This window comes from Thalassophryne amazonica, chromosome 17 (genome assembly GCF_902500255.1).
Source record: "Thalassophryne amazonica chromosome 17, fThaAma1.1, whole genome shotgun sequence".
NCBI classification, from domain to species: domain Eukaryota; kingdom Metazoa; phylum Chordata; class Actinopteri; order Batrachoidiformes; family Batrachoididae; genus Thalassophryne; species Thalassophryne amazonica.
In genome coordinates this window covers 27,031,771-27,059,335 of record NC_047119.1, presented here as the reverse complement: position 1 = coordinate 27,059,335, position 27,565 = coordinate 27,031,771, and the positions used below count along the sequence as shown (strand labels likewise).

The following is a 27,565-nucleotide window of genomic DNA, read 5'->3' as shown; positions in this document are numbered from 1 at the left end:
ATCAGAGATAACTAGTGTGACCAGAAATACATTCTAATTAGTGTCTTGTGGTGGGAGTGCTGATTTGTTCTAGAAACCTTACATTTGCACGTTTCAAGTTTGGGTTAATTTCAAGGTGGAACGGCGTGACAGGCACCAAACGTGACATAAAATTCTTATTTTCCATCTTTACTCGAAGAGCAAATAAATAAATAATCTGTTACTAACATCTGGAGATGATTGACATATCCCACACTTTACAGTTAGTGCAAATATTGGTTGTCATTGTTTTCCACAAATGCATGAATTTTATTTAATTTCGTGCCCAATATTCACATGGTCTTTTCTCACCACGAGCTGACTCGGTAATCACAGTGGGAAACTATACATGCGTGCGTGTGAGAGCAGATCTATAAGCTGTATCATCACTTCTTGTGGCACAGAAACTCCATCACACGTGCACGGCGCGCACGCTGCAGCCACCACACTCATGCTACACGAGGCAGGACGTGGAGTAAAATCACTCTAAGTGGGGACACCGTGGAGGTCGCAGAGTGCAGGTGGAGCGAGGACCCAAAAAAACCCCTCAGGGATATGTCCAACAACACTGGAAGAGGTAAATAAATAAATAAACACGAACGGAACTGGGATTTGTTCTTTAATCAGCTGGCGCTGCTGGACGAGATGACGTCACAAGGTGGACCACAGAAAGTCAGAATTAATCAGTCACTTGGTCTCTGTATGTCTGTCTGTCTGTCTGTCTAGTTTTTCTTGCAAAGAGTCCATCCAGTGTTTTTTTTTTTTGGGCGATTGTGCACCGTGCGCTTTTACGCACACTCCTCCCCCCGGGCTGCTCCGCTTTAATATCCTGCAGGTTGATGAAGCTTGGCGGGGAGAGATTTTTTTTTTTTCCACACTCCGCTGGCAGCGTTAATAGACGCTCCCCTCCCCAGCCTGGTCCGGCTGCTGTTTGATGTGGAAATGAAAGCTGGGAAAAGAGGCGCTCAATGGGTTAAATTAAAAAGCAACAGTGTTCTTGAGTCACAGAGAAAACAGCATTGTTGGTAAAAATGCCGCTTTGTTGGTGGAAGTTTACGAAGAGATGTGATTCCAACCCCCCCCCCCCCCCCCAAATTGTTTTGTTGGTTATTTTTAAAATATATATATATCAGGATAATGGTGGGATTAGTGAACAGTTTCTGTCAATTTTATAGAAAAAAAATCAACACGAATAATGCAATATTTGTTACATTTCACTGGTGTCATTAAAGTTAATAAAATAATAAAACACTATGGCACATGCCATATGATAATACAATATCGGTTTAATATGCATTGAAAAATAGAATCACAAATATAAAAGATTAAAATGTCAACATATATATATATATATATATATATATATATATATATATATATATATGAGAGAGAATATACAAAAATATGAGTATGAAATGTTAGCAGTATTGTGGATATATTGAATATAGGTATACAATATTGTATGCAAAGGTTTGGGTGCTCTTTTCTCGCATTTTAGTGCATTAAAAATAATCAAAATTTTAAAATAATAAGGCTTCTTTGTCCAACAAATAAATAAAACTATGTTGTTTAATACCAAAGCAAATTTCTACAACATCCACATGTATAGCTCTTTCTTCGCTCCAATTAAAAATGGAATAATCTGCAAGTGGATTTAAGAAGGTTGACTCTTTAAATCTTTTTTCCCTGTTGTTTCTAGTTAATTTATATTCTAAAATTGTTTTACATAACATTTTAAGGTTCTATTGTATATATAAAATCAGCATTATTGCTTTTGTTATAATTTTTTACCATATGGTTTATCTATTTGAGTGCTTGAAGCGCTTTGAAATGCATTACCCTGAAAGTGTATGCAAATAATGTTATTATTATTACTATTATAAAATTATGTTCTTAACATGATCCTGAATAATAAAACATAAGTGCTTTAGTGTATTGGGTGACTTGGTAGTGTTTTTGTAGCTATCTCACTGCACACTAACTGTAAAAGTGATAGTAGAGGGTATATATTATGTGTTAATGCAATTACTTGTTTTTTAAGATTCATGATTTGTTGTAACTTTGAGTTGGTTATGTTTTTTTGTGTAAGCATCCTGAATTTATTGATTTTGATTTAATGTCATAATAAAAATAATGTAATATGTCAGAGAAATCCAAATTCTTATAAAAAGATCTTTACAAAATTAGGTGACATACCATAATTATTTTACTTTATTGTTGTATATTTATGAGAATAAATCTGTATATTAACACTAAACACTCTCTATGAGGATGCTTTGGGTGTACTATCATAACGTAAATTTTATGTTTCTATAAATGACAGTATGTTCAAATAAATAACATTTTCATTCACTTTTCCCAAAGCATTTTGTTAAGAACAGTTTCCTTGCTAACAAAATAAACCATTCTCTTTCACTGCGGCCCGCTGATTCACATTATGCAAACTTTATTTTAGACTTTGTTTTAAAGAAAATGCAGTTATTACAAGGTAATCAGTCTGTAAGTGAGCTTGCAAAACAACCCTCAATTATTAATTCATAGTTAAAAGTTAAATTGAAATGCACTCAACAGTTGAAATTTGGATAAAAAAGACAAATATAGAAATGGTAAAAAGCAGTAATACAACTTTCAGAAATTCTATCTAGTTCAAACTAAATTTTTTATTTTTTAACATGTCTTCTTGTATCTCTTTACTTTTTAGATGATCTATGTGGACTTTAAACACCTTATATTACTCACGGCCTCCTTGTTTCCAGACTGCAGTGAAGCTGCTTTCATCCATCTGAATCTATATCTACTTAAAATTTTGATATAAAAATGGATCAATCCTGTAAATAAACAAAGCAGCAAATCACAAAATCTTCAGTTTAAAGAGATGTTGTTGAAATTTTGAGAGATTCCCTTCTCATGTCATAAAGACTACGGATATTCTTGCAGAAAGTAAAATATTATTTCCCAAAAGCTGTTTTTTTCCAGTTATCTAATGGTTCTGATTATTTTGTTGAAGAAGGAAGTACTGGAATATGTGAAGTTATATAAATTCCTCAACTTCATTGAGTAAGAATTCTTTGTATTATCACAAGAAATAGGTTAATAAGTAACATTTTATATAAACAAAAATCTGTGCTGGCAGGTGGTTTTGCAGTGTGTGTGTGTGTGTGTGTGTGTGTGTGTGTGTGTGTGTGTGTGTGTGTGTGTGTGTGTGTGTGTGTGTGTGTGTGTGTGTGTGTGTTTTATCTGTGTGGGCAGATTTTGGTGTATACACTGCAACGTGACATTCCATGACATTTATGAGTGCTCATCCCCCCTCCTCCCCCAGGTCATGGGGGTCTTAACCAACTAGGTGGAATGTTTGTTAATGGCCGCCCACTTCCGGAGGTGATCCGGCAGCGCATTGTGGACATGGCCCACCAGGGGGTTCGGCCCTGTGACATTTCTCGGCAGCTCAGAGTCAGCCATGGCTGCGTCAGCAAGATCCTGGGACGGTAAGAACTTCAACGAGCACCTGATGAAGTGTTGAGAAAACTCAGCCCCACTCGATCGCATTTGTTTAAAGGTAAATGTCCTCTAAACATGATGGTCTTAAACTTCTCTGATCGATTTCCATCTATTTCCAGCTACTACGAAACAGGCAGCATCAAGCCCGGCGTGATCGGCGGCTCCAAACCTAAAGTGGCCACCCCAAAGGTGGTGGAGAAGATTGCAGAGTATAAACGGCAGAACCCCACCATGTTTGCCTGGGAAATCAGGGACCGCCTGCTGGCAGAGGGCGTGTGTGACAGTGACACAGTTCCCAGTGTGAGCTCTATTAACAGGTGATGGAAATTCTACATATGGTGTAAAATTGGTCAGTGTCTCACCACACTACAGAACTACCTTGGGTCCTGTTGGAAACCCCCCAAACAAACAACTGGTTCATCTCCACCTCTAAAAAGTAACCGTCTATTCGCTGTGGCCATGAGAAGCTTGGGCGTCCCCTTAGAATGCACCAGCTGCTGGGGTCTTCGGTACTGAGGGACCTGTGCTGGATCACGCCCAGAGGAACACACAACACTGTCAAAATGTTGTAGTTGATGCTTCCTCACTATGCATCGTTTTACCACTTAATCTACACAAATTCATTCCAGCGGTACCCAAGGATCCCCTGAGAAGACCCAGTGCATCATCATCATCATATCCAAACACTGTGGATATGCACTTTTTATGCCCCCATTCAATGAAGTTGGGGGAGGTGGGCATTCAATTTTAAACTCTATCCATCTGTCAGTCTGTAAACAATTTGTTTCCACACAATAACTAAAGAATGCCTTGTTTGATTGAAACCATTTCTTGGTGGTGTTTTGGGAGAGGCTGGAGGAAGGTTCCTTTTGAAAATGGCCATTGTCTATTATCTGATATAGCCACTACAGATGTCATCTTGATTTTCATTTCTGTGCAATAACTAAAAAGCACCTCATCTGACTGAAACCATTTCTTGGTGGTGTATTTGGGGAGGCTAGAGGAAATACAAGCAGCAATCTTTTGCGATACAAATAGACCATATACCATGTTTAAAGCACCAGTCTTCGGCTATAGAAGTAATTTCAAGACTTCTTTATCATCTCTACTGTAAAACCATGCAGCATCTTAACATAGGAATGGGGGCATATGCCACACTTTGCATTGCTCTTGTTTTGTATATTGTGTAAGACCATGGTTACGGTAATTATATTTCACCCACCCACAACGTCTTAACGTCACTCATGCTTGATTGTTCTCTTGGTTTCAGAATAATCCGAACAAAGGTCCAACAGCCCTTCAATCTGCCTCTGGATGGAAAAGGCTTGAGTCCTGGCCAAACTCTAAGTAAGTGTCTATAATTTACAGGGTCTTGCCATGTGTTTGTGTGTATATGAGTAACAATGTGGCCTTTCAGCACTGTACTAAGAAGCTTCACCTTTGTTTTTTTTTCTCTCAGTCCCTAGTTCAACTGTCACCCCTCCCGAGTCTCCACAGTCAGACTCTTTGGGCTCCACCTACTCCATCAGTGGCTTGCTCGGGATTCCGCAGCCCACCACCGACGGCAAGCGGAGCCTTGATGACAGTAAGAATGACTGTGCATCACATACTGTAAATCAAACATCAGCTCAGCTCTGTTTTGTTACTGTTTTAGACACAAGCGTCTGTCAAACACCATATATCAACATGACATAACTGATCATAATTCCTATGAAGAAATCTAATTGTCTGGTGGAATTATTGTGGAGCTACACAATGGAGTGACTGTCTGGACTCTGGAAACATTTGACAAGTTAATGTTTGTAGAAGAATCTGTTGCATGCAGGAGTTTAGCATCCTGTCAAAGGTCACTCGCTCCAACCTGCCACATCTTAACATTCCTGGTTTCCATTTAACAGATCTGGTCTTTAAGGAATCAGTTTTTTAAAGACGTGTCAATGCTTCCCGGATTCTGCCACCAGAGCATTTCTGTGCATACACAACAAAGAGTCTGTCCTGCAAACAAACATACTACAGTTTCAGTTACATAAGAAGGAGTTTCGGGAGGTAAGGGGGGTTTCCATGGATTCCAGTGCTGCAAATGAATCATAAACTCACATTAAGCTGTGTACTTTCAGCTAATAGGTTAATACAACTGGGGGCTGCGAGTCAGCTGACGTTGCAGTTGAACTATGAATGCATGAATAACAGACACAAATGAAGCAATTAATGGCGCTGATATTTGGAAAAGATGTAAAAGTATGAAGCAGCAGATGCATTTCGGCTAACGAGCTACGACTTCCGGATTTGATGCTTAAGATTAATTTGTTTGTCGGAGTTTGTCTGGTGAACTTTAGTTAGTACAAACACTACACAAGCGACATTAAGGGACGAAAGCTTTACAAATTCACCAGAAACGTAAACATTGATATTGGCTCCATCTTTTTTCTGTTTTGCTGGTTTTGTTTGTTTTTACCGCTGCCAGCCAAAGAGTACAACAGCGGTTATATGACAGGTGATTTGTCTGGTTAAGGATACTAAAACTCTAAGGGCCCTATCTTCCTGACCTATGGTGCATGATCTATAACATAAAACTTACAGTAAATGCCTTTGGATCATGTCTAAGCCCACTTTGTTTTTTAAGCAGTGCAAAATGAGTGTAAACGAGGGTGCAAAGTGGCTGGGTATAGGCAACTAATTAATCATGGGTATATTTTGGGCCTAACATGAAACCAACCAATCACATTGCCAAGTGTCACTGCCTTTAAGATGCATGTGTGCCAGCTACAGGCACATAGGTTTTTAGATGATGGACTCAAGTGAAAGGTTTCCTGGTGAGTCAGCAGGTCAGATCAAAGAGCAAAGCTCCCTGAGGTGAAGCAGTGAAGCTGTAAGAGGAAGTTTTATTATTTTTTCCATTGGTGTTTGCTTTTATTTTCTTTAATGGCTGTTTTCAATTAGATTTTGTTGTGTCTAAACACATGACTGCATAACTTCCGATTTTTAAATTTGATTTATTTTTTAACTGTGTTATGAAATTTGAGTCGGGGTGGACTAACCGCTGATGACGTTATGAATAAAACAACCTAAAAACAGACGGGATGCTTGACAACAATCATTTCTAACTGTAAAAATATAATGCATATGTTGACGGCTCATAGCATCTTTTGCAGAAAAAAAAAGAAACAACAAAAATTGTATGCTACAAGTAGACTTTAAGCGTGACAAAGAAAGAAAATATTGAAATGTCAGAATAAGAGAAAATTAACTTACACATAATTCAGTTTGTGATGTGTGTAACAAGCAAATATTTTGTGCTAAACACACCTCATTCATGAGGAGGCAGAGGGCACTTTATGAAGTTTTTGAAGCTTGGAATTTCATCCTTTTCCAACCCGGCCATCTGTCAGCTCTCTGCGCTGAATAACCAGGCTACTGTCTTGTATCCAGACCACATTTTATCCTCGCCACTGGTCAACAATGTACACACATCCTGTCTGTCATGTGGCATGTCGGGTCTTCTTGGCTTGTACTGTGTGTAACAATAATTTTCATTGTTACGCAGATGATACCCAGCTTTATCTATCCATGAAGCCAGAGGACACACACCAATTAGCTAAACTGCAGGATTGTCTTACAGACATAAAGACATGGATGACCTCTAATTTCCTGCTTTTAAACTCAGATAAAACTGAAGTTATTGTACTTGGCCCCACAAATCTTAGAAACATGGTGTCTAACCAGATCCTTACTCTGGATGGCATTACCCTGACCTCTGGTAATACTGTGAGAAATCTTGGAGTCATTTTTGATCAGGATATGTCATTCAATGTGCATATTAAACAAATATATAGGACTGCTTTTTTGCATTTGCGCAATATCTCTAAAATTAGAAAGGTCTTGTCTCAGAGTGATGCTGAAAAACTAATTCATGCATTTATTTCCTCTAAGCTGGACTATTGTAATTCATTATTATCAGGTTGTCCTAAAAGTTCCCTGAAAAGCCTTCAGTTAATTCAAAATGCTGCAGCTAGAGTACTGACGGGGACTAGAAGGAGAAAGCATATCTCACCCATATTGGCCTCTCTTCATTGGCTTCCTGTTAGTTCTAGAATAGAATTTAAAATTCTTCTTCTTACTTATAAGGTTTTGAATAATCAGGTCCCATCTTATCTTAGGGACCTCATAGTACCATATCACCCCAATAGAGCGCTTCGCTCTCAGACTGCAGGCTTACTTGTAGTTCCTAGGGTTTGTAAGAGTAGAATGGGAGGCAGAGCCTTCAGCTTTCAAGCTCCTCTCCTGTGGAACCAGCTCCCAATTCAGATCAGGGAGACAGACACCCTCTCTACTTTTAAGATTAGGCTTAAAACTTTCCTTTTTGCTAAAGCTTATAGTTAGGGCTGGATCAGGTGACCCTGAACCATCCCTTAGTTATGCTGCTATAGACTTAGACTGCTGGGGGGTTCCCATGATGCACTGAGTGTTTCTTTCTCCTTTTGTTCTGTATGCACCACTCTGCATTTAATCATTAGTGATTGATCTCTGCTCCCCTCCACAGCATGTATTTTTCCTGGTTCTCTCCCTCAGCCCCAACCAGTCCCAGCAGAAGACTGCCCCTCCCTGAGTCTGGTTCTGCTGGAGGTTTCTTCCTGTTAAAAGGGAGTTTTTCCTTCCCACTGTCGCCAAGTGCTTGCTCACAGGGGGTCGTTTTGACTGTTGGGGTTTTTCCGTAATTATTGTATGGCTTTGCCTTACAATATAAAGCACCTTGGGCAACTGTTTGTTGTGATTTGGCGCTATATAAATAAAATTGATTTGATTTTGATTTGATTTGTTGCTGGCTTTAAGCCTTTTCTCATTGTTGTGATCTTTCCAGTCATGGTGTCTGTTTTTGGATCCATTAGTCTTAAACATGAGACAGCAATAAAGACGCCTTAATGCTGCTCAGGTTCTGCTGCCAGATCGGTGACTAGTTGACGCCAAGATTAAAGTGTCATTGCAGAGCAGTAGAGTTGATTGATTGACTAATCTGTCAGGCCCTTGTGTGCAAGCAGAGTGCATGTGCAGAGTGACCACGTTGATGCAAGGCACACCTGGAGCTGTACAGATAGCAGGAAAACTCTTCGCTCCAGCTTAAGGTTTTTGGTGGTGTGTAGTGCATCTGCTTCCTGGCGCAAAACTACACTTGGCCACACCTTTTTTCTTTTTCTTTTTTTTTTGTTGACTAGCACACGTGAGCACAATGCTACTTGTCATTTACACAAAGTAGGAGCCGGTGTCGCCCACCAAACGGTCCCCCCTAAAAATCAGTCCACCCTGCCTTCACTGTGCATGCGGCATTAGCCACAGTTCACTGATTATCACCTCGTTTCTGCTTCAAACTGCACTCCAGTCATCATCTGTCTCAATGACAGATATCTGAAGCTTTTGTACAACAATCTTTTCCACATAAAGTGATCAGAGTGCCACAGCTACACGAGCTGCTAGCTGCTGCATTCACTGCGTGTCAGTCATTTCAAAGCGTCACCAATTATTGCCTCATTTCTGCTTAAAACTGACTTTAGAATGATTTAAGAGGTTTTACCTTGTCATCTGATGGTTAATAATAGAGCCCGACCGATATGGATTTTTTGAGGCTGATGCTGATAACAATATTTGGATGAAAAAATGCTGATAATTGATAAATCGGCTGATTTGCCGATAGCCGATAAATCGACCGATATTATTATTTTATTTTTTTTTAATGAATAAAATGTTCTTTTTTGGACACTTAACAAAAAAGGTATGAGCTAAAAGCTGAAGCTTTGTCCTCATATTGATTAACTTTATAACAGAGAAGAATTTTCAAGTTCAAAAATGCAATCAAGAATTAAACCTTTGTGAAATTAGCAAATACATATCCTTAAAAGAGTTGTGAAACACATCTGATCTTGTACCTCTTGTTGCTGCAACTTAGATATAGGTTCAGGATAAGGATATAGATCCATAGTGTTGTGTGTTGGGGGGTTTGGCTGGACATTTTGGTGTTGTTTTCTTTTCTTTGCTCTCCCGGTGGTATGCAAACTGGTTTTTGTCTGTGGAGACGGTACTGGCAGAAGAGTCCTTCACCCTCATCAGCATTATTAGCTGCACCTGTGGATGATGCTCACGTGTAAACTTAAAGACTTTCAGCTGAAGCAGATAATGAGATGGCGTTCTGCATTTAAGCCATGAGTGGTTCAAGCAGAATTGCCGGGAACTCGACCTTGTGACGTTCGTTTGTGAGACGCTGAGGACCGCGCCTGGGTTTGACACATCGTGCCTGTGAAGGAGGACGGGTGAGGGACACATGCTGTCAGCACACATCAGAGGTGATGATTGTCTGAATAAGTGTTAACAGTAATTTGGTATTTTGTTACGCAGTATATTTGAACATTGATGAGAATTGTGCAGCTCGCTTCTCACTGCCGTGGCGTACGGAATGATGATCCTCCACCTGTTGTGAGAAGCTGCTCATTTACATAAAGCTTAAATTCAGACCTGAATGTGTTGCTGATAGTGTGTGCCTTTGAAGGATATTTGTTGTAGCTGTTGACTTACCTCACCTTTTCCATCCTTCACAGAGTCAGTTTGTCGTGTCCACCTGGGGGGTGTTCGGAGGTGAGTCTGGGTCCAGAAACGTCGGGCTTCGATCCATTTGGGTGCTGGAGAGCGCGCCGTCCTTCACCTCGCCAGACAAACCGCACATTTATGTTGTACACAATTATTGCACAGACGGAAAATAAACTTGTTTTGTTTTTGGAACCGCTTTCTGGTTATTTTAGCGCTGGGTTCAGTCAGACGCTGGTCGCGCTCCTCAACTCGCGTCTGCACATAACAGTAGTTCCCAGCCATTCCAAAATGGACCCAGCAGCAGAAGCGGTTCCTTTTGCTGAAAAAGTTCAAGAATACTTGGAGAAGATATGGGAGCAATTACGGCCTCTCGCAAATCAAATTAAACAAACAGATGCTCACATTACGGAGCTTGCAGCGCAAGCCATTCTGCTTCCTGCTGCTCCAGCTGCGGCACTATCGATACCGGTGCAGATAACTCCGTCACCCAAGGGGAGGCGGAGTGCGGCGGATTATTCCGTGGATTTCCGAATTTTTTTCTGCTCAGTCCGGTTGGGATGCCGCAGCTTTGAGTGTTTGTGGATGGTTTGAACAATTCATTAAAAGACGAGCTAACAGTCCGTGACGAACCAAAAGATTTAGATGAGCTGATATCTTTGGCTATTCGTCTAGATGATCGGATAAAGGAGCGTGGACGCGAAAGAGGGCGGACATCAGAGCGGGTCTTTTCGTCTCGGGGTTTTCCCCGACACAGATCAGGGCTGCCTCTTCTTCGCCCCACTGAGACTCCTCCGACGGGACCTCTGGCTCCTCTTGAGGATGAGCCCATGCAGCTCGGATGAGCTGAAGCCGCCATATTGCCCCGGTCACATAAGCATCAAGAAAGAGAACAATGACGTATCTCCAGGTGTTCTTAGACAGGCATAATAATGGACACAAAAAAAGGGGGCAGGTCTTTGGTTGTTTAGTTATTTGGGCTGTTTTTGTTTTCATGCAAGGGGTTCTAACTTGTTTGGGGATTTAGAGGCGGTTCTGGTGGAGTGAACGACTGGCGGTTCGGAGCTCGGCTGGACTCAGGTAATCATTATTTGAAGTTAGGTAATTTTTGTTTGAGGATTGGGTCGTTTTGTTTTGTTGTTTTAATTTCCCTGTTTCCCTAACCCCAACCTCACATGCTCTAAGACCGTTTGTCTTTTGGGTTGTGGGGTGGTGCAGGTTGGTTACGCTGAGCGTTTCTCAGAAAACCTCTGCACCTAGGGGGGGGGGTTGTCAGGGGCGTTTTTTTGTGTTTGGTTGATCCCCGGTTCCACTCCAGCTCTGGTGGGCCTTTGACCGTTCGTCATTGGTGTTACCGGGGTGTGGTGCAGCGGGAACGTACCTCAGTCGGTGTGGTGGGCCGATCTGTGCCGTTCGCCATTTCGGTAGTTCCATCCCTCCCGATGGGCTGGTGGTATGGTCGGTTTGGGGCACCGGACATATTTCCGGTTTTCCGCTGCGCTTAGGGGATGGGACTGGGTTTCCTTCCCCAGCTTGGTAGTTTTGTGCCTTTCGCCAAAATTGAGCTGACGATAGGGTCTGGGAGTGATCTGGGGTCTTTCGGTGTGCTGGGGGGGGTAACAGGGTTTGCCGGTTGTTTTATTTGCCCCCGGGGTGGTTTTCTGAAGTCCGCCGGGGGTTGGATTTTGTGTTTTTTATGTTTCCTTCCAGGTTCCACCTCCAGGGTTGATGAGACGGTCCTCTGGGGGGGAATTGGCTTGTGGGGCCAACTAGCCAAGTGTGGCCGGGTCTGGGGTTCCTGGGTTGTGGGGAGGGTGCCTCCTGGGGTTGATGGTACGGTCCTCTGGGGGGCGCTGTTGCTCCATTGAATACCTGGGGACCTCTGTGGGATTCCGGCTTTGGCTGTTACTCCTGGAACACATTTAAGCAGGGGTGTAAGCAGCTCTCAGTTGAATGGAGTCAGAGCTTCATCTACTGGACAAACAGTGCAAAGACATTTTACATTGCCGACACAAACATTATTTCAGTAACTGTTCTGTTTATGAGAAATTATCGGCGTTCTATCGGCAAAATTTCGGCCGATAGTGAGTACTTTGAAAAGGGCTTATATCGGCTGATTATATCGGCCGATAATATCGGCCAGCTGATATATCGGTCGGGCTCTAGTTAATAATCCCATTAATCCAATTGATCACTTTGGGTGAAGAGACTCCATCTCAGACAAGCTGCTGAGCTCTGAAATGACGCATGCGCAGTGCAGGCAGGGCGGGCCACTTTTTAGGGGTGGACCGTTCAGTCTGCGACACCGGGTATGAATACTGTATTACAACTGCATCGGTTGGGAAAAAAGCAAACAAATGACACTTGTTGCGCTGTGTGCTGCTTTGTGCTGAGTGGAAGATAGGGCCCCAAAAGCAACTCAAAAATTCTCAAATGATTTTCACAAGCTGTGACAGAGAGAATGTCTCAGAATAGACTCCATTACAGTTTGGAATGGAACTGGATAAAGGGATGGATCCAGATTGGCTTTGCTGTTGTTTTTCACTATCTTTAACACTGTAAGATAGGGCTTTTTTTTTTTTTTTTTGCTGTTTTCTGACTTTTTTTTATTTTCAAGAAATAATTCATGTGTCTGAATGAAAATATAATACTTCTGAACATGTGCAATTTGTTGTGAATCCACACAGGGATCCTGATCAAGTGGATCTTCTCTCTTTCAGAGTGTTTTTCTTTTTCTTTTTCTCCTGGACATGCATTTCCAAGACTGTTCAACATAGGTGGAGGTGTGCACTCTATTGGTTCCTCCACGTTTTTTCTTGGAAAGAGGTCACTCGATAAACTTGCTTTGGCTCCTCCTCAGGTGATCAGGAGAGCTGTCGGCACAGCGTGGACTCTCAGGGCAGCGGGGGCGTCCCAAGGAAACAGATGAGACTGGATCACTTCCCCGCAGTCATGCAACACTTGGATTGTGGGTTTGATCGTCACCACTACCCGCCAGACTCTTTCAGTTCCGCCTCCAGCAGCAAGACAGAGCAGGTAGAAGGGCACAGTACAGGGGACAGGGGATTTTTAAAAATGATTTCCTGCATGGCTCATTTTTCAGAAGGAAGAAAAGATAAATTGTGCTTTAATATGAAACAACCTCCGAGTAAACAGATAAAAGCACCGAAAACAAGCTAATCATCAATAGATGTATTTTTCCCTAAAGTAGGGGTGGTGGCCAAGTGGTTAATGCACTTGGTTTCAGTGAGGAAGGTTGCTGGTTTGAATCCCACCACTACCACATTTCTCCATGCAATGTGGAGTTGCATCAGAAAGGGCATCCAGCGTAAAACTTGTGCCAATTCAACATACAGATACACCTTGGATTTGCTGTGGTGACACCGAGTGCAAAAAAAGGTAGTAGCCAAAGGGAATGACTTACTTAGATGTATTTTTTCCCTGTTCCCCCATTTTACGCATATTTACCCGAGGCCATCAAATATGGCCATTGGGTATTGTGAAGGCTTTTTGTCCGTCCGTCCTAGTCCTGTTACTGCCAGACTGTTGAAATTCACAGGGAACATTTTTGGGACACAGACCTTGGGCAAGTTTAAAGTTGGCTAACCTTGACCTATTTTAAGAGATTAAAAAGTCACATTTTGTTTCAATCTGATCCGTTTTGTTTTTGAGTGACACGGGTGACAGCTAGAGGTGGGCGATGCCGGGAATTTTGGAATTGGTCTGATACCAAGTAAATACAGGCCCAGTATCGCTGATATCGATACCGATACCAATACTTTTTCATATTTAAGCTTCATAGATCCAAAGGATTCAAAAGACCTAGGATAGAATTTCACCAAACATTGTACGTGACAACAAAATACTTTATTATCAAAATCAACATTTTTGTTTAAAAATATCACTCAACACAACTTAAAACAAAATCTCCTGAGGTAGAGGGCTGACAAACCACAATACAAGGGTGCGCTGCTCCGTGTTGTGTGACGCAGCGCTGCTCTTACAGACAGAGTAGACTTTGATGAATCTGCGTGCACAGCAGTCAGTGCATGCGGCAGAGAAAAAAGCTTGAGTATCGATCTTTTTACACGAGGATCATTCAATATCAATACCAGCATTGGTATCGATATTAGGATCGATCCGCCCACCTCTAGTGACAGCCAATCAAAGTAGAGCTGCACTGCCATGTCAGTTGCTGGTCTCTTCAAAACCGCTTAGTTTGTGTGTTTACATACATGTTTCTTATATATTATGTAAAAGCTAGTGAGAAATAAACACTTCTAAAACTGAAAACACGTTTTTGGAACCTAATAACACCTCTGAACTTATTTACAAGACATTTCACTGAGGTTAGCATTGTGACGTCACTTCCTGTATTAGCTACTTGCTAACAGCTACATTTCTGATGTTTTATGTAAAAGCTAGCAAGAAATAAACACTTCTAAAACTGAAAACGCTGTTTTTGTAAACTGACAACACCTCTGGAGACATTTACAGTTATTTTTGTCTGAGGTAACTGGGTGTGAAATGAATTGCCCTTTTAGGGATCAATAAAGTTGTCTGAATTTGAATCTGATTTTGCGGAAGTTAGCTTGCATGCTAACTTCCTATGGCGTTAAATTTGTCTCATTACTAACTGCAAATGCACAGATGGTGATCTACAAATGTTCCTTTATTTGATTTGAACATTTACAAATTGTATGTAAGACAAGAGGATCTTAATAATTAATTAAACAACTGCAAATTATAAAGACCACAATGCTCATATGGCCGAGGGTATTTTAGCATTGCATTATATTTTACATTCTGTCTTTACAGAAAAATCCAACAATAATTAATCCCTGTTCATCTTCTGCAGACTTTGTACCCACTGTCCCTCATCAATGGCAGTTTAGAAGAGGTCAAGAACAACTTGTCAGCATCCAGCTCGGCCATCGGACGAAACTTGACAGCACACCAAAGCTACACCATGGTGGCTGGTAAGAGGCTGAATATTAGACTTCTTCTTTGTCTTTCGGCTGTTCCCATGAGGGGTCGCCAGAGCAGATCAATTGTTTCCATCTCACCCTGTCCTCTGTATCTTCCTCTCTCAGCACATCCATGAACCTCCTCTTTGGTCTCCCTCTTCTCCTCCTGCCTGGTGGCTCCATCCTCAGCATCCTTCTCCCTATATACCCTGGGTCCCTCCTCTGCACATGTCCAAACCATCTCAATCTCGCCTCTCTGACTTTGTCTCCAAACCGTCCCACCTGAGCTGTCCCTCTGATATGTTCATTCCTAATCTTGTCCATTCTTGTCACTCCCAAAGAGAATCTCAACATCTTCAGCTCTGCCACCTCCAGCTCTGCCTCCTGTCTTTTTGTTAGTGCCACTGTCTCTAAACCATACAACATAGCTGGTCTCACTACTGTTTTGTAAACTTTCCCCTTCACCCTTGCTGATATTCTTCGGTCACAAATCACTCCTGCCACCTTTCTCCATCCACTCCACCCTGCCTGCACTCTCTTCTTCACCTCCACACCACACTCTCCATTACTTTGAACAGTTGACCCCAAATATTTAAACTCATCTACTTTCACCACTTCTACTCCTTGTAACTGCACTATTCCACTGGGCTCCCTCTCATTCACACACATGTACTCAGTCTTGCTTCTACTGACTTTCATTCCCCTTCTCTCCAAAGCATATCTCCACTTCTCCAGACTAGACTCAACTTGCTCTCTACTCTCACTACAGAAAAAAGGGGGAAAAAAATCTTATCTTGTAGGAGGTCTTGTGCGGCATTTAAATGTGTTGATTAATTTTTGCAGCATTGTTTACACCACTGTAAAGTACAGACAGAGCTGCAAAGTACAATTTCCAGTGTTATATTAGCTATGAGTATTAAAACTAGAAAAGCGACCGTGTCGTTCCACTCTTTTAAGTGTTAAATTAACAACAGAATCTTCACATGTTACACTGGCATGCCTTAAAACTGAAAAGCTGATGCATTTGCTATGTAGGAAGATAAATTTTGCATTTAGATCCAACCACATATTCCACATGTAGTGATGGCAGAGATAAGCCTTTTGGAAACTTGGAACCAACCAACTGTTTTACAATATAATTAAGTTTTGTTTTTCTTTTTTTTTTTTTGAAGCAGTGGGGGGAAAAAATCAAATTGAAACACGTCAGAAAATGGTTGTTTTGAAATAATAAATGAGTCAACTGGATAATTCATTGATTTGTTGAGCATGAAGTTAAAAGAACCAAATGCTTCAGAAAATGGAGTTTTTAAAATACCTGTAAATAGAACAATTATGTCAGGAAATTATTTACTGTTTCAAAACAGTGATTGGAATGACCCGATTCAAAAAGACCTATAGGAATTCTTGTTAAAAATTAAAAAATCCTACACAGTTCTCATAAGAATTTCTGGAGGATAAGGGGATTCCTGTAGATTGAAAATCCGGTAGCATTCCCACAGGTTTCCTGTAGATTCAAAATTCTACAGGATTCTTTCCTATGTGAATCTTACTGGGGGAAAAAAAACTGTTCCATTTTCTGAGAGACATCCTGTAATGTAGGATTCCTATTGATGAATATCCTAAATGATTCCCATTGGAATTTCTGTAGTATTCAGGAACGAAGTAATGTAAGATTCCAAAGGGAATTCCTATAGGATTTCCTATATATTCAGAATGCAATAACATTCTGACAGGTTTCCTATAGAGTCAAAATTCTAAAGGATTGTTTCCTATATGAATCCTATCAGAAAAATTTTTCCAATACCGACAGACATCCGGATTCTTATTTAGGAAAACCCTATAGAATTCACACAGGATTCAATCATATCAAATCATACAGGATTGAGTATTTCATATAGGAATCCTATTCTGGAAAAAGCAGTTCCAATTTCTGACAGACATCCTGTAGGGTTCCTAGTAACAAAAACGTATTAGGGAAGCATTTCCATAAATGAATATATTTTACAATACTCAAAACAATAAATCAAACAATTGTGTTAAATTATTTACTTGTTCAAAATGTTGCAGACACAGAACTGTTACTTCAAAAACACATTCTTTGTTTCAAAATGTTCTAAATAATAAATGAAACATCTGGTTTGGAAAAGCGAGTGCCCCCCCCCCCAGCTGCCACTGTAAGGTCATTTCAGTTCCAGCTCAGTCATGTTTTATAAAATTTTAGTTAACTTTTTGTTGTTGTACTTCCACTCATTCCACCCATTTATTTTCATTTTCTCATTCTCGCCTGCCTATCCCCGTGCACGCTGCCTGTACTGAACCCAGAGCCCGTACAGTCGCTACCGCTTTGCCTCAAACAGGAAATGTCCCCAGAAGTGACCAGCACAAGCCCCTCCCCAAACATGGCGGCTTCCAGCCTGGCCTACAAGGAGCTTCAGAAGCAAGTTTCTTTTGGTAGCAGCTGCAGTAGCTCCACCCATTTCACCAATGCCTTCAACTCATTTTCCCATCATGCACCAGTGTATGGACAGTTCAGCAGCCAATCAATCATTTCAGGTAATGTAGGCTTCCATCTCATTTGTGTACTGATCCATTCTATCCACTCTTCAGTATAGCATGCACCACTGGCCACGCATTTTGCAGTTAAAGGGGTCATATTGTGGAAATCAGTTTTCTGCTACCTTTTGTAATTAGATATGGTTGGGGTTCCTGTTAAATGGCAAACGTCATGAATCACAACACTGTGATCCCTGTTAATTGAGTTGTGTTATATTACATTTCACCACCAGAGGGGGCAAGTCAACTGCTATGTTTCGACAGTTTGTGACGGAACGATTTAGCACAGCACAAGATGTCTTCCTTCTGATACAGACTCCAGATGAATGTTTCAGAACACCTGCTTTGCAAAGATTTAAAAACACATCAAACAATGTTTTGAGTTTGCCATCAACTATTTGCAGTACCAATGAAAAGTTTTGGTCCCAGCCAAACACCACATTCATTCTTTACTTCCAGTTTTACCTTCTCATTCTGTTGTATGTTTTGTCTCATATTTACCCACAAAGAGGGCATCCTGCTTCTCCCATTGATTGCGAGCTTGTTACATAATCCATCCAGCAGGTGGCAGGCAGATCTGTAGGATATTACATTGGTCAAATTAGGTTATTTTTGAGACTGAGCTGGTGCATAAGTTAACCACTAACTAATCAATTCATACTCATTATGGGTTGTTATAATGTGTTGAGTTACAAGATAGAAGCATTTACTGTTTTTGAGTTATTGCCTGCAAAAGATGGCTGGGGTGGACTCACCCACTCATCTACTTGTCTACATTTTTACTGTCCAAGTCCTACTTTGTTAGCAGGGCATGAAATATCCTCAAATTCTTTTAGTTCTGTGGCTGCACACAGAAAGGTGTAAAATGCATGCAAGCAAAAATTATGTATGAAATGGCTTGTTTTAGACTTCTCTGACATATGTCATAGAACTCCATATTTTGAATCGTGCTTGTTCTATGCCCAGTTAAAATATTTTTGTATTTATTTTTAATAAGCATTACATATTTTCTATGGTGTATTTTAGCTACAAACTGTGTGATAAGTTTTTTTTTTGGGGGGGGGGGGGGTGTTTGTTTTTTCATGTGTTTGTTTTACCTAAGTCAAAAATGAGGTCCACACAGAAGAAGAAAAAATTTCAGTTCCTTCAACAGCTTCAAAAGTGAGCAGGTTCCCATAGAAGCCCATGTTAGTGTCCAACATTAGAGAAGAAATAAACATATTTTGCCTGGTACAAAAAATGGTTTTGGTCTTCATATTTAGTTTCCACCTTCATGACAACTGTATGGTGGCTTTTAACTCCTTAGTTTAAGAAATTCTAAGCTCAAAGTTCTGTTTAATTACGGATGTTTTAACTTTGAGTGTCGCTGAACTGAGCTTAGACTCAGAGCTTTGGGAGCACAGAGTCCGCTAGCTATGGTCGACCATGTCTGTCCTTTCTGAGAACTTTATAGGTACGGTTGGACATTCGTGTCCCTGATGCGCGCGTACATAGCAACATGCATAGTAACCAGGGAGCCGCTGAAAACAAACCACTGTCGCGCTCATTTCCTACTTGACGTCCATCGCGCTCGCATCGTTCTGCCACGTTTTTTCTACTTAATATACACCCGTTTTCACTGAGAACGCCACAAAGGTGTGTTGTAGTTGGCTGTACCAAAATAAGTTCAAAGATCAAAAAGTGCATTTTTTTCGAGCTCCCAAAGTGCCACAAAAGTCCAGACAAAAGGGATAAATGGCTGGCTGCTATCAACCGAGTAAACGAGGATGGTCGTGGGAACACCGCCGGATTACGAGTTGGCATCGTTTATGGTCAGAACTATGACAGTATCTGATCGGCTTCGAACAGCTGACTTTTGTTCTTGATTAATGAAAACACTGTTGGCAAATGTTTTTGCTTTCGTCCGTCTTGCGCCGGTCCAAGAATTTCACCTTTAGCAGCAAAATACGAATGCCCCTGCCGTCCCTCTTAATCATGGCCCCAGTTCAGAGAAAGAAAACCCACAAAATAGAACCGGAGTCCTATTCCATTGTTCTTAGCTGGGGTATTCACGCGACCAGGCCTGCTTTGAACACTCTAATTTTTTCAAAGTAAACGCTTCGGACCCCACAGGAAACTCAGCTAAGAGCATCGAGGGGGCGCCGAGAGGCAGGGGCTGGGACGGGTGGCAGCTCGCCTCGCGGCGGGCTGTCAACTCAATCCCAAGATCCAACTACAAGCTTTTTAACTGCAGCAACTTTTGCACACCTATCAAGGCTCTCCACATACTCACACGCCATTTGGCATGACTAAATCGACAGGCCTTTGCGAATAAACAGTGGTTGAGTGCGCGTTCAGTTTGTTTTCAGCGGTGATCCAAAATGGCAGCTAAGTGGAAGTGACGTAGGCCCGACCGTACCTGTACAAATATGTGTAATAATATGGCTTGTTTTGTGGGTCAGTTATAATAGCGAATAATGTAAACAAGTCTGTGCTTCAGTATTTTCCTTTAGCAAAATTTTCATGTCATATAATTTTGTATGCTAAGTTGCTAACGCCATTAGTACCTTTACCAGCTTTTGTTAAGTTGATGACATTAGGTGTAGTTACACCACAATTACGGAAGAAACAAGCCAGTCATAAATTATAATAACCACAGTAAGAAAACCACTGACCAGTCCGCAAAAATATGCTTTAATAAAAAGAAAAGTGAACCAAGGTTAGCATGTTAGCTGTTTGTTCAATAACTCTGAGATGGGGGCCTGTTTGGGCTTCAATTGTCCCACCCAGATCCCATTTATGGATTAGCCGAGATGTAGGCATCCAGCACAGCAAAATCTTTGGCTTCAAAATTACTTTTCTGGGACGCTTCAAAAAACCTCTGAGTGACATTATGCAGGGTTTGTCGCGTATTTATGCAGTCTGTATTTTTACCGCACTTGCTGACCTGATAGTGTTCATAAAAGGTGTTCAATATTAATCAATTCAATCAATTTTATTTATATAGCGACAAATCACAACAAACAGTTGCCCCAAGGCGCTTTATATTGTAAGGCAAGGCCATACAATAATTATGTAAAAACCCCAATGGTCAAAACGACCCCCTGTGAGCAAGCACTTGGCGACAGTGGGAAGGAAAAACTCCCTTTTAACAGGAAGAAACCTCCAGCAGAACCAGGCTCAGGGAGGGGCAGTCTTCTGCTGGGACTGATTGGGGCTGAGGGAGAGAACCAAGAAAAAGACATGCTGTGGAGGGGAGCAGAGATCAATCACTAATGATTAAATGCAGAGTGGTGCATACAGAGCAAAAAGAGAAAGAAACACTCAGTGCATTATGGGAACCCCCCAGCAGTCTAAGTCTATAGCAGCATAACTAAGGGATGGTTCAGGGTCACCCAATATGATCCCATTTAACTGATGGAATGAAGGACCATTCAGTATGTTTAATTTCAGCCAAAGACACTTAAAACTCTCCCAGAATAATGTGCAAATTTATATGTTGGGAATATGTGTGTTTTGTTTAAAGGGCGTGACATGGTGAGCTCCACCCTTCCAGGTTACCCGCCTCACATCACCTCTCCTGCCCAGACAGGGTACTCCTCCTCTGCCATCACAGGGATGGTTGCAGGTAAAAGCCACTTTGATTTCTTATAACTACAACCCACAACACAGCAAATCTAATGGACTAAAACAAACAAAAAGAACATCATTGTGCAATGAATGAGTCAGGGAGGTAGAAGGAGGAGAGAGAGAGAGAGAGAGAGAGATAATGTATGTGATGGAGGTTTGTAGATTAACAGGGGGACCGGCTGAGTTAATCAGTATCCACGCTAAGGCTGGCGAGCTGTGTTGTGCGTGCGGTGCACACAAGCGCCCAGGGTGGTACAGGGAACAGGCTGGGGGTTCCGCCCTGCTGCCTCCACCCCCTCCACCCAGACACCTCTGACCGCACATCGCCATGGGAACCAGGGGGCCCACGAGAGAGATGCAGGGTGGCAGGGAGGGGTGCAGAGTCTTGGTATGAACGAAAGGGTGGTGGTCTTTGTTGTGGTGGAGCATTTACGCGCACACCGTGTGGGTCTGGCAGCGTGCACGACTGTGAGCCTACACCAGGATGCCTTCATGTGTCTGCACGCAATGTGACTTTTTTTTATTATTATTTGAAGTCTGCCCTCCGAAGCGCGAAATGAGAGGGTCTGATTTATTATTTTTCTGGTGAGCTCGCTGCAAGGAAGCGTTGATACACAATTACTGAGTGGAAGGAGGGGCCACGGCAGGAGGGGGAGCCCAGGGATTCATTCCAACTAACATAATTACCAATTAGATATTGGAATGTTAAAAAAAAGAGGAGTCAGAAAGGCTAAAGCAGTGTGGGATGGAGAGAGGAAGAGGAGGGCATTTCAGAGGGCAGTCTGGAGGATGCACGTGAAGAGAGGGTGTAGATTCTGCAGGCACGCACCACTGGCCAGAGGGATTTGACCCCCAACCGTCCACCTGCACCGCAGATTAATGGTTTACAAGCTGCACTAACTGTTGGTGAATTATGAGCCAAAGCTCAGCAGACGCTGGCACACACACAAACAGCATGACTTTAAATAGTGCACTGCTAAAAAAAATAATAAATTATGTCAGCTTTGTTGCATTGTGTGTATTTTATGTGGATTTGTCTTACAGTGTGTTTTGTGTTTTTTTGTTTGTTTGTTTGTTTGTTTGTTTGTTTTTTGGTCATTTCCGCTGCAGGTGCAGAATATTCGGGTCAGTCCTACAGTCACTCGCCGTACACCTCCTACAGTGAAGCCTGGAGGTTCACCAACTCCAGTATACTCAGTGAGTAAGACTTTATTTTGGAATATTCAGAATAACAATTGTGACCTCGAAGGCTAAAATATTTCAATTGTCATGCTGAAATGCTTTTGGGAGTATCTGCTCAAGAATTAGCCCCCGCCACCCTTCTTTTTTTTAATAACTCTCACCTTGGGCAGCACAGTGGAATAGTGGTTAGCACTGTTGCCTCACAACAAGAAGGTCACAGGATTGATTCCCACCTGTGGCTTTTTTGTGTGGAGTTTGTGCGTTCTCTCTGTGGTTGTGTGGGTTCCCTCTGGGTTCTCCGGCTTCCTCTCACATCCAAAGACATGCAGGTTAGGTGGATTGGAAACTTTAAATTGTCCATAGATGTGAGTGTGTGAATGTGTTTGTTTGTCTATATGTAGCCCTGCAACAGATTGGTGTCCTGCCCAGGGTGTACCCCACCTCACACCCTATGACTGCTGGGATAGGCTCCAGCTCCCTGCGACCTGATCTTAGATAAGCAGTTGAAGTATGTGTGCGCGTACGTGTGTGAACTCTCTCTCCTCCTGACCTCAGAAATGTCCACTTTTGTCAGGACTACACTTTAGAGCAACAGCAACAAACAAGGCCAAACCAAAATTTCTGACATTCACCATTCCAGATCCGGATCACCTCTAAAATTCAGTGGAGTTTTCCTTGGCCTAATATATAGCTGTGGTGAAAAAGTTGTCAAAATCCATGCAGCAGTTTTAACGTAATCCTGCTAACAGACAGACAAATAAATAAATGTTGATGATTTTATTACATCCTTGGCGAATGCAATAAAGCACCAGTATACTCGTAACTCATAAAAGTAAAATAAAATACCTTCTAAAGTGCTGTGAACATTCATTACTTCCCCTTTTGGTCTAATACAGATACAGATTCTTTATTGTCATTGTAACAAGTACAACGAAAGGTAAAGTGCAGGCTTTTCAGTGCAAATATAAACCTGAGTAAACTGCACACAGACTTGAAAGGTCTGGAGAAGAAAAGAAAAATAAACATAAAATTTAATTGATTACATTTTGACCTTTAAGTTGTAAATATTCTCACTTCATACCTTTTTGTTGTATTTTACTCAAAAGGAATTTTTCTCTTACATTAATTTTGTATTGTGTGTAACAGCCTGAAAAAGAGACAAAGATAGTAAATTAGAAACAGTCAGATGTAGCATATATAAGGCATCTGCCTTATATATGCTACATCTGTTTCTATAAATGTTGATTGTATCCATCCCTGTAAAACAAACTATCAAACATAAGTAAATAAATGAAGGTCTGTAGGCTGCTGCAAACACAGTTTCAAAGTCTTGGAGGTTTTTGTGGTGGGTAATAATTATAACTTAGTAGGACCAGTTATAGTAGGAATAAGTTTATTAGGAATAATTATAACTTAGTAGGTTTTATTGTTGGTTTATAAAATTGTTCACAGACTGGCACCTTCCTACCTGGCGGACTTTGTTAAGCCCTACGTACCTGCGCTGCCCTTGCGGGCGCAGGGCTTCTGTGTGTTCTGAGGATGAACAAGAAGTCTGTGGGGTATAGAGCCTTCTCCTACCGTGGTCCAACTCTTTGGAATGATCTACCTGCAGTTATTAGGCAGTCTGACACGGTGGAGACTTTTAAATCAAGACTGAAGACCCACTTTTTTAGACTGTCTTATCATTCATTTAATTTCTTTGTGTTTGCTTTGTAATTTCTTTTTATTCTACTGTGTTTTATCTTTTTATTGTGCTTTTCTTGCTTTTAATTTTGATTTTAAATTAATTTGTGTTATGAATTGTGTGAATCGCCTTGGGGCGACTTTGTCGTGAGTTGGCGCTATATAAATGAATAAATTGAAATTGAAAATTGACCAAATTTCACTTTTTAATCTCATCATTAAAATCTTTTTTCATTTTCTATCAGAATTATTAATTATCATAGGGAATTTTGGCTTTGCAACATCATTTTGACTTTCTGTGCACTTTTTCCCCCACATTATTCCATAAATTACATGTTTTTCTTCTTTCTTGCCTTTTTTCTGTGGTGTGCGTGAGCTTTGACCAACATGAAGCTTGGCAGAAATGTTGGATGTTATGGAGTAAAAAAAAAAAAAAAAAATGTATTTATTTATTTATTTTTGGTGATGATCAGGTTATGCAGGATCATCACTGCCCAGACTTTTTTATAACATAAAAAATTATGTCTATAAATGTGAAAATGTTGATTTAAAGAAAAAAATTGTATGACATGTGCCGCATATCAGTTGATACAGTATATCAATTGACAGTGACTTTTAGTAAAGATATGGGCCTCAAAGAGTGTTTCACTTGCAACACCTCGGACTGATGTATTGATTGCATTGATTTATTTACTTATTTATTTTATCTTCAGGTTTTTTTTGTGTTTTTTTTTTGTTTGTTTGTTTGTTTGTTTTTGTGTGTGTTTTTTTTTTTTTTTGCAGTAGTGGCCACTGAAAGTATAATATCCAATTTCAAACATCAGAACTATGTGGTCAAACTGTTTTTCTTATGTAGATTAGTATTATGTAAATATTTAATGACCAAAACCTCCAACTTGCTCTCACTTTGAGCTCAGCTGTCAGTTGCATAAAATGAAGTCAAAGGGGGGGAAAAAGTACATTTGAGCTGCTGCAGCTCTGAAGGCCTCCATCTGTCTCCATCTGCAGGTTCACCGTATTACTACGGCTCAGCATCCCGCACAGCTCCACCATCCACAGCCGCCTATGATCACCTCTAGTCCCTGCTGTGTGGCCATGGTGGACCTGAATCCACCTGGACCAGGATCAGAAGCAGAGGTTTGAAGATCTTCAACCACCTGGCACATCTGATTATGGATCAGAAATCCCAAAACTGGGTGTGAGCTCAAGACTCAGCTGAGGAAACAACCCGTCATTTTTCTACATGTCACGTTCTTCTGATATGTTATTTATTTGTTCTACTAATACCATTGCCCAGGGTAACTTGTGCACGTTTACACATTGCAGACACTCCTCTGGCCTTGCTGGTGCATATTTCAGCTGGAGCTCTCACGCTGTTTTGGCCAAAGACTTTGTTTCTACAGCTTGACACCTCTGAGATTAGGGATATGCAACTTCTTATACTGGAATATGCCTGCTTTTGTTTACAGTGTTTATTTGTTGTTGATTGTAAATCTTGTCCTCTCGTTACAAATGAATTCCTGATCTGTGTTTGCTTGCAAATTAATTTTGTGATTGTTTTCACTGTATAAACTCAAACATTAGGAGTGTCCTTTGGAGGACACTGGCAGACTAAAGGGTGGCACATCAAATCATAATTACAGCAAAATGACCACATATGCCCCTTAATGACAATTTAACTGTCTAGCAATATGTATATATTGTAAATTATGTATTATTGATAGGGAAATGATGCAGTTTTATTCCGCAAATGAAGGGTGATGAGGATTGGGTTGAATTGCATTTGTTTATCTTAAAATTTGTTGAGTTTGATGTCATGCTGATGTGATGTTTGGTAAGAACTGTGACTATTTTTTCTTATACTGTTATTAATATTATTGCAGATGTAAATAAGGGATTTCTAAAGAAGTATTTTAATTAAAGCATGGCAAATTTACTCTTGTCTGCCTTTATTATTATTATTATCATTATCATTATTATCATTACCTTCATCATCTCAGCAGTAATGAAGTTGTTTTTTTTTTTGTTTTTTTTGTTTTTTGAGAGGAGCAAATTTTGCAATTTAACAGGACAAAGGCGTTGATCCTGAAAAGAGGCGCATCTGTGTCATTTCTTTTTTTATTTTCTGCATCATGTAGTTTTATTTGCGCCATCTTTGCGGCCTCATTATTGCAGCGCGTTAACGAGGCCACGGTTCGGTGCCACGCGGACCCACCTGGTGCCACCGTGAGGGACAGCACGTGATGAAGTGGAGGCGCGCGCTCTGTGACACACCGGAAACCCACGAGCCACGAGGTGAAGCTGCAATCGGCTCGTGCACATTTTGTGGTCACATGGTTGAGTTACCTCCCGAAGTTGGACGAGGTTATGTTATTGCCCATTTTTCATATATCTTTATGAAATTTTTACTGAAGATTCAAAGGCAAGAGCTGATTCAGTTTTCAAGGTCAAAGGGTAAAGTCAGGAAAAAATCTTGGAAAACTGGAAAGATCCCCATCTTTAACATTGAACAAATTTTCAAAAATTCTTAACTGTTTTTATACTACATTAAACACATTTCTTTGTTCTATACTGTTTTCTTTAAAAAAAAAATCAACAAATCACCATTTGATTTTGGCTGATGAGAGAAAAAAAGCTATATTATAAAAGCATGAGGGGAATATGGTGTGTTGACTTGTATTTGAATGCAACTCAATGGCTGCTGATAGCAATAATGATAATGGCAATTTGATAGTATATGTCTAAACCAAATTAAATTAGTAACTTCCTAACACAGATTATGTTCTCAGTAATTATTTTAACATACCTACAATAGTGGTTTAAAGTGGCTGAGGTGTAGAGGCTGGATAAGGGCCAAGATTCAGGTTTTTCCCATCATCCAAGTTAATTTCCAAAGCAACAGATCTTGTGAATAGATGTGCATGTTGGCTTGAATAAAGTCTATGCTATAACTATGATTAGAAATTAAATGCATCACAGCTTCACCACTTGTTTACCAAAAGTACTTTTCTCATATACAAGACATTTAAATATTTAAGAGTGAACTGGACATCATAAATTTGACACCATCCATTAGAATACTGGAAGACTAAGATGAAGAGGATCACTTGCACTGTGAGGGTGGGTCAACTTCAACATTTTGGCCACGTGGTGCGCTTTCCTATGCATGACTCAGCTTGCAGATGCCTGACCGATGAGGTTCCCAGTAGCTGGAGAAGGCCAAGGGGATGGCCATGTTTCACCTGGCTGTGGCAGACAGAAGGCTACTTTCAAGAAGTGAGGATGGACCGGTTTTCTGTCTGGGTGGTTGCTATCCAGGATGTGGGTTCCAAGGTGCACTGGTATTAGATAGTGGCATTTTTCATCAGTATCTGTTATCAGTTATTACCATAAAACTGGTAACGTTTGCACCCAGGATTAAGGTTAGGAGTTAGGGTTAGGGTTAGGGTTTATTGTTGGGGTTAGGGGGTTAGGGTTAAGAGTTA

At 40.9% G+C, this 27,565-nt stretch overlaps 1 protein-coding gene across 5 annotated transcripts; it reads left to right on the top strand.

The window, feature by feature from the left end:
• The first annotated feature begins 357 nt into the window (after window positions 1-357).
• On the top strand, window positions 358-26,016 carry pax8 (paired box 8). Of its 5 annotated transcripts, none has more exons than XM_034192694.1 (12): window positions 358-595; window positions 3,362-3,503; window positions 3,636-3,833; window positions 4,787-4,863; window positions 4,976-5,101; window positions 12,807-12,869; window positions 12,947-13,122; window positions 14,945-15,065; window positions 17,376-17,606; window positions 21,112-21,213; window positions 22,326-22,412; window positions 25,089-26,016. In XM_034192694.1, the coding sequence occupies exons 1-12, from the start codon at window positions 574-576 to the stop codon at window positions 25,157-25,159; spliced, it is 1,416 nt and encodes a 471-aa protein (XP_034048585.1). In that variant the 5' UTR covers window positions 358-573; the 3' UTR covers window positions 25,160-26,016. The 5 variants fall into 5 exon arrangements, with proteins under 5 accessions (XP_034048585.1, XP_034048584.1, XP_034048587.1 ...); XM_034192693.1 differs by having other exon boundaries at window positions 3,338-3,503; XM_034192696.1 differs by lacking the exon at window positions 12,807-12,869.
• Window positions 26,017-27,565: the final 1,549 nt, after the last annotated feature.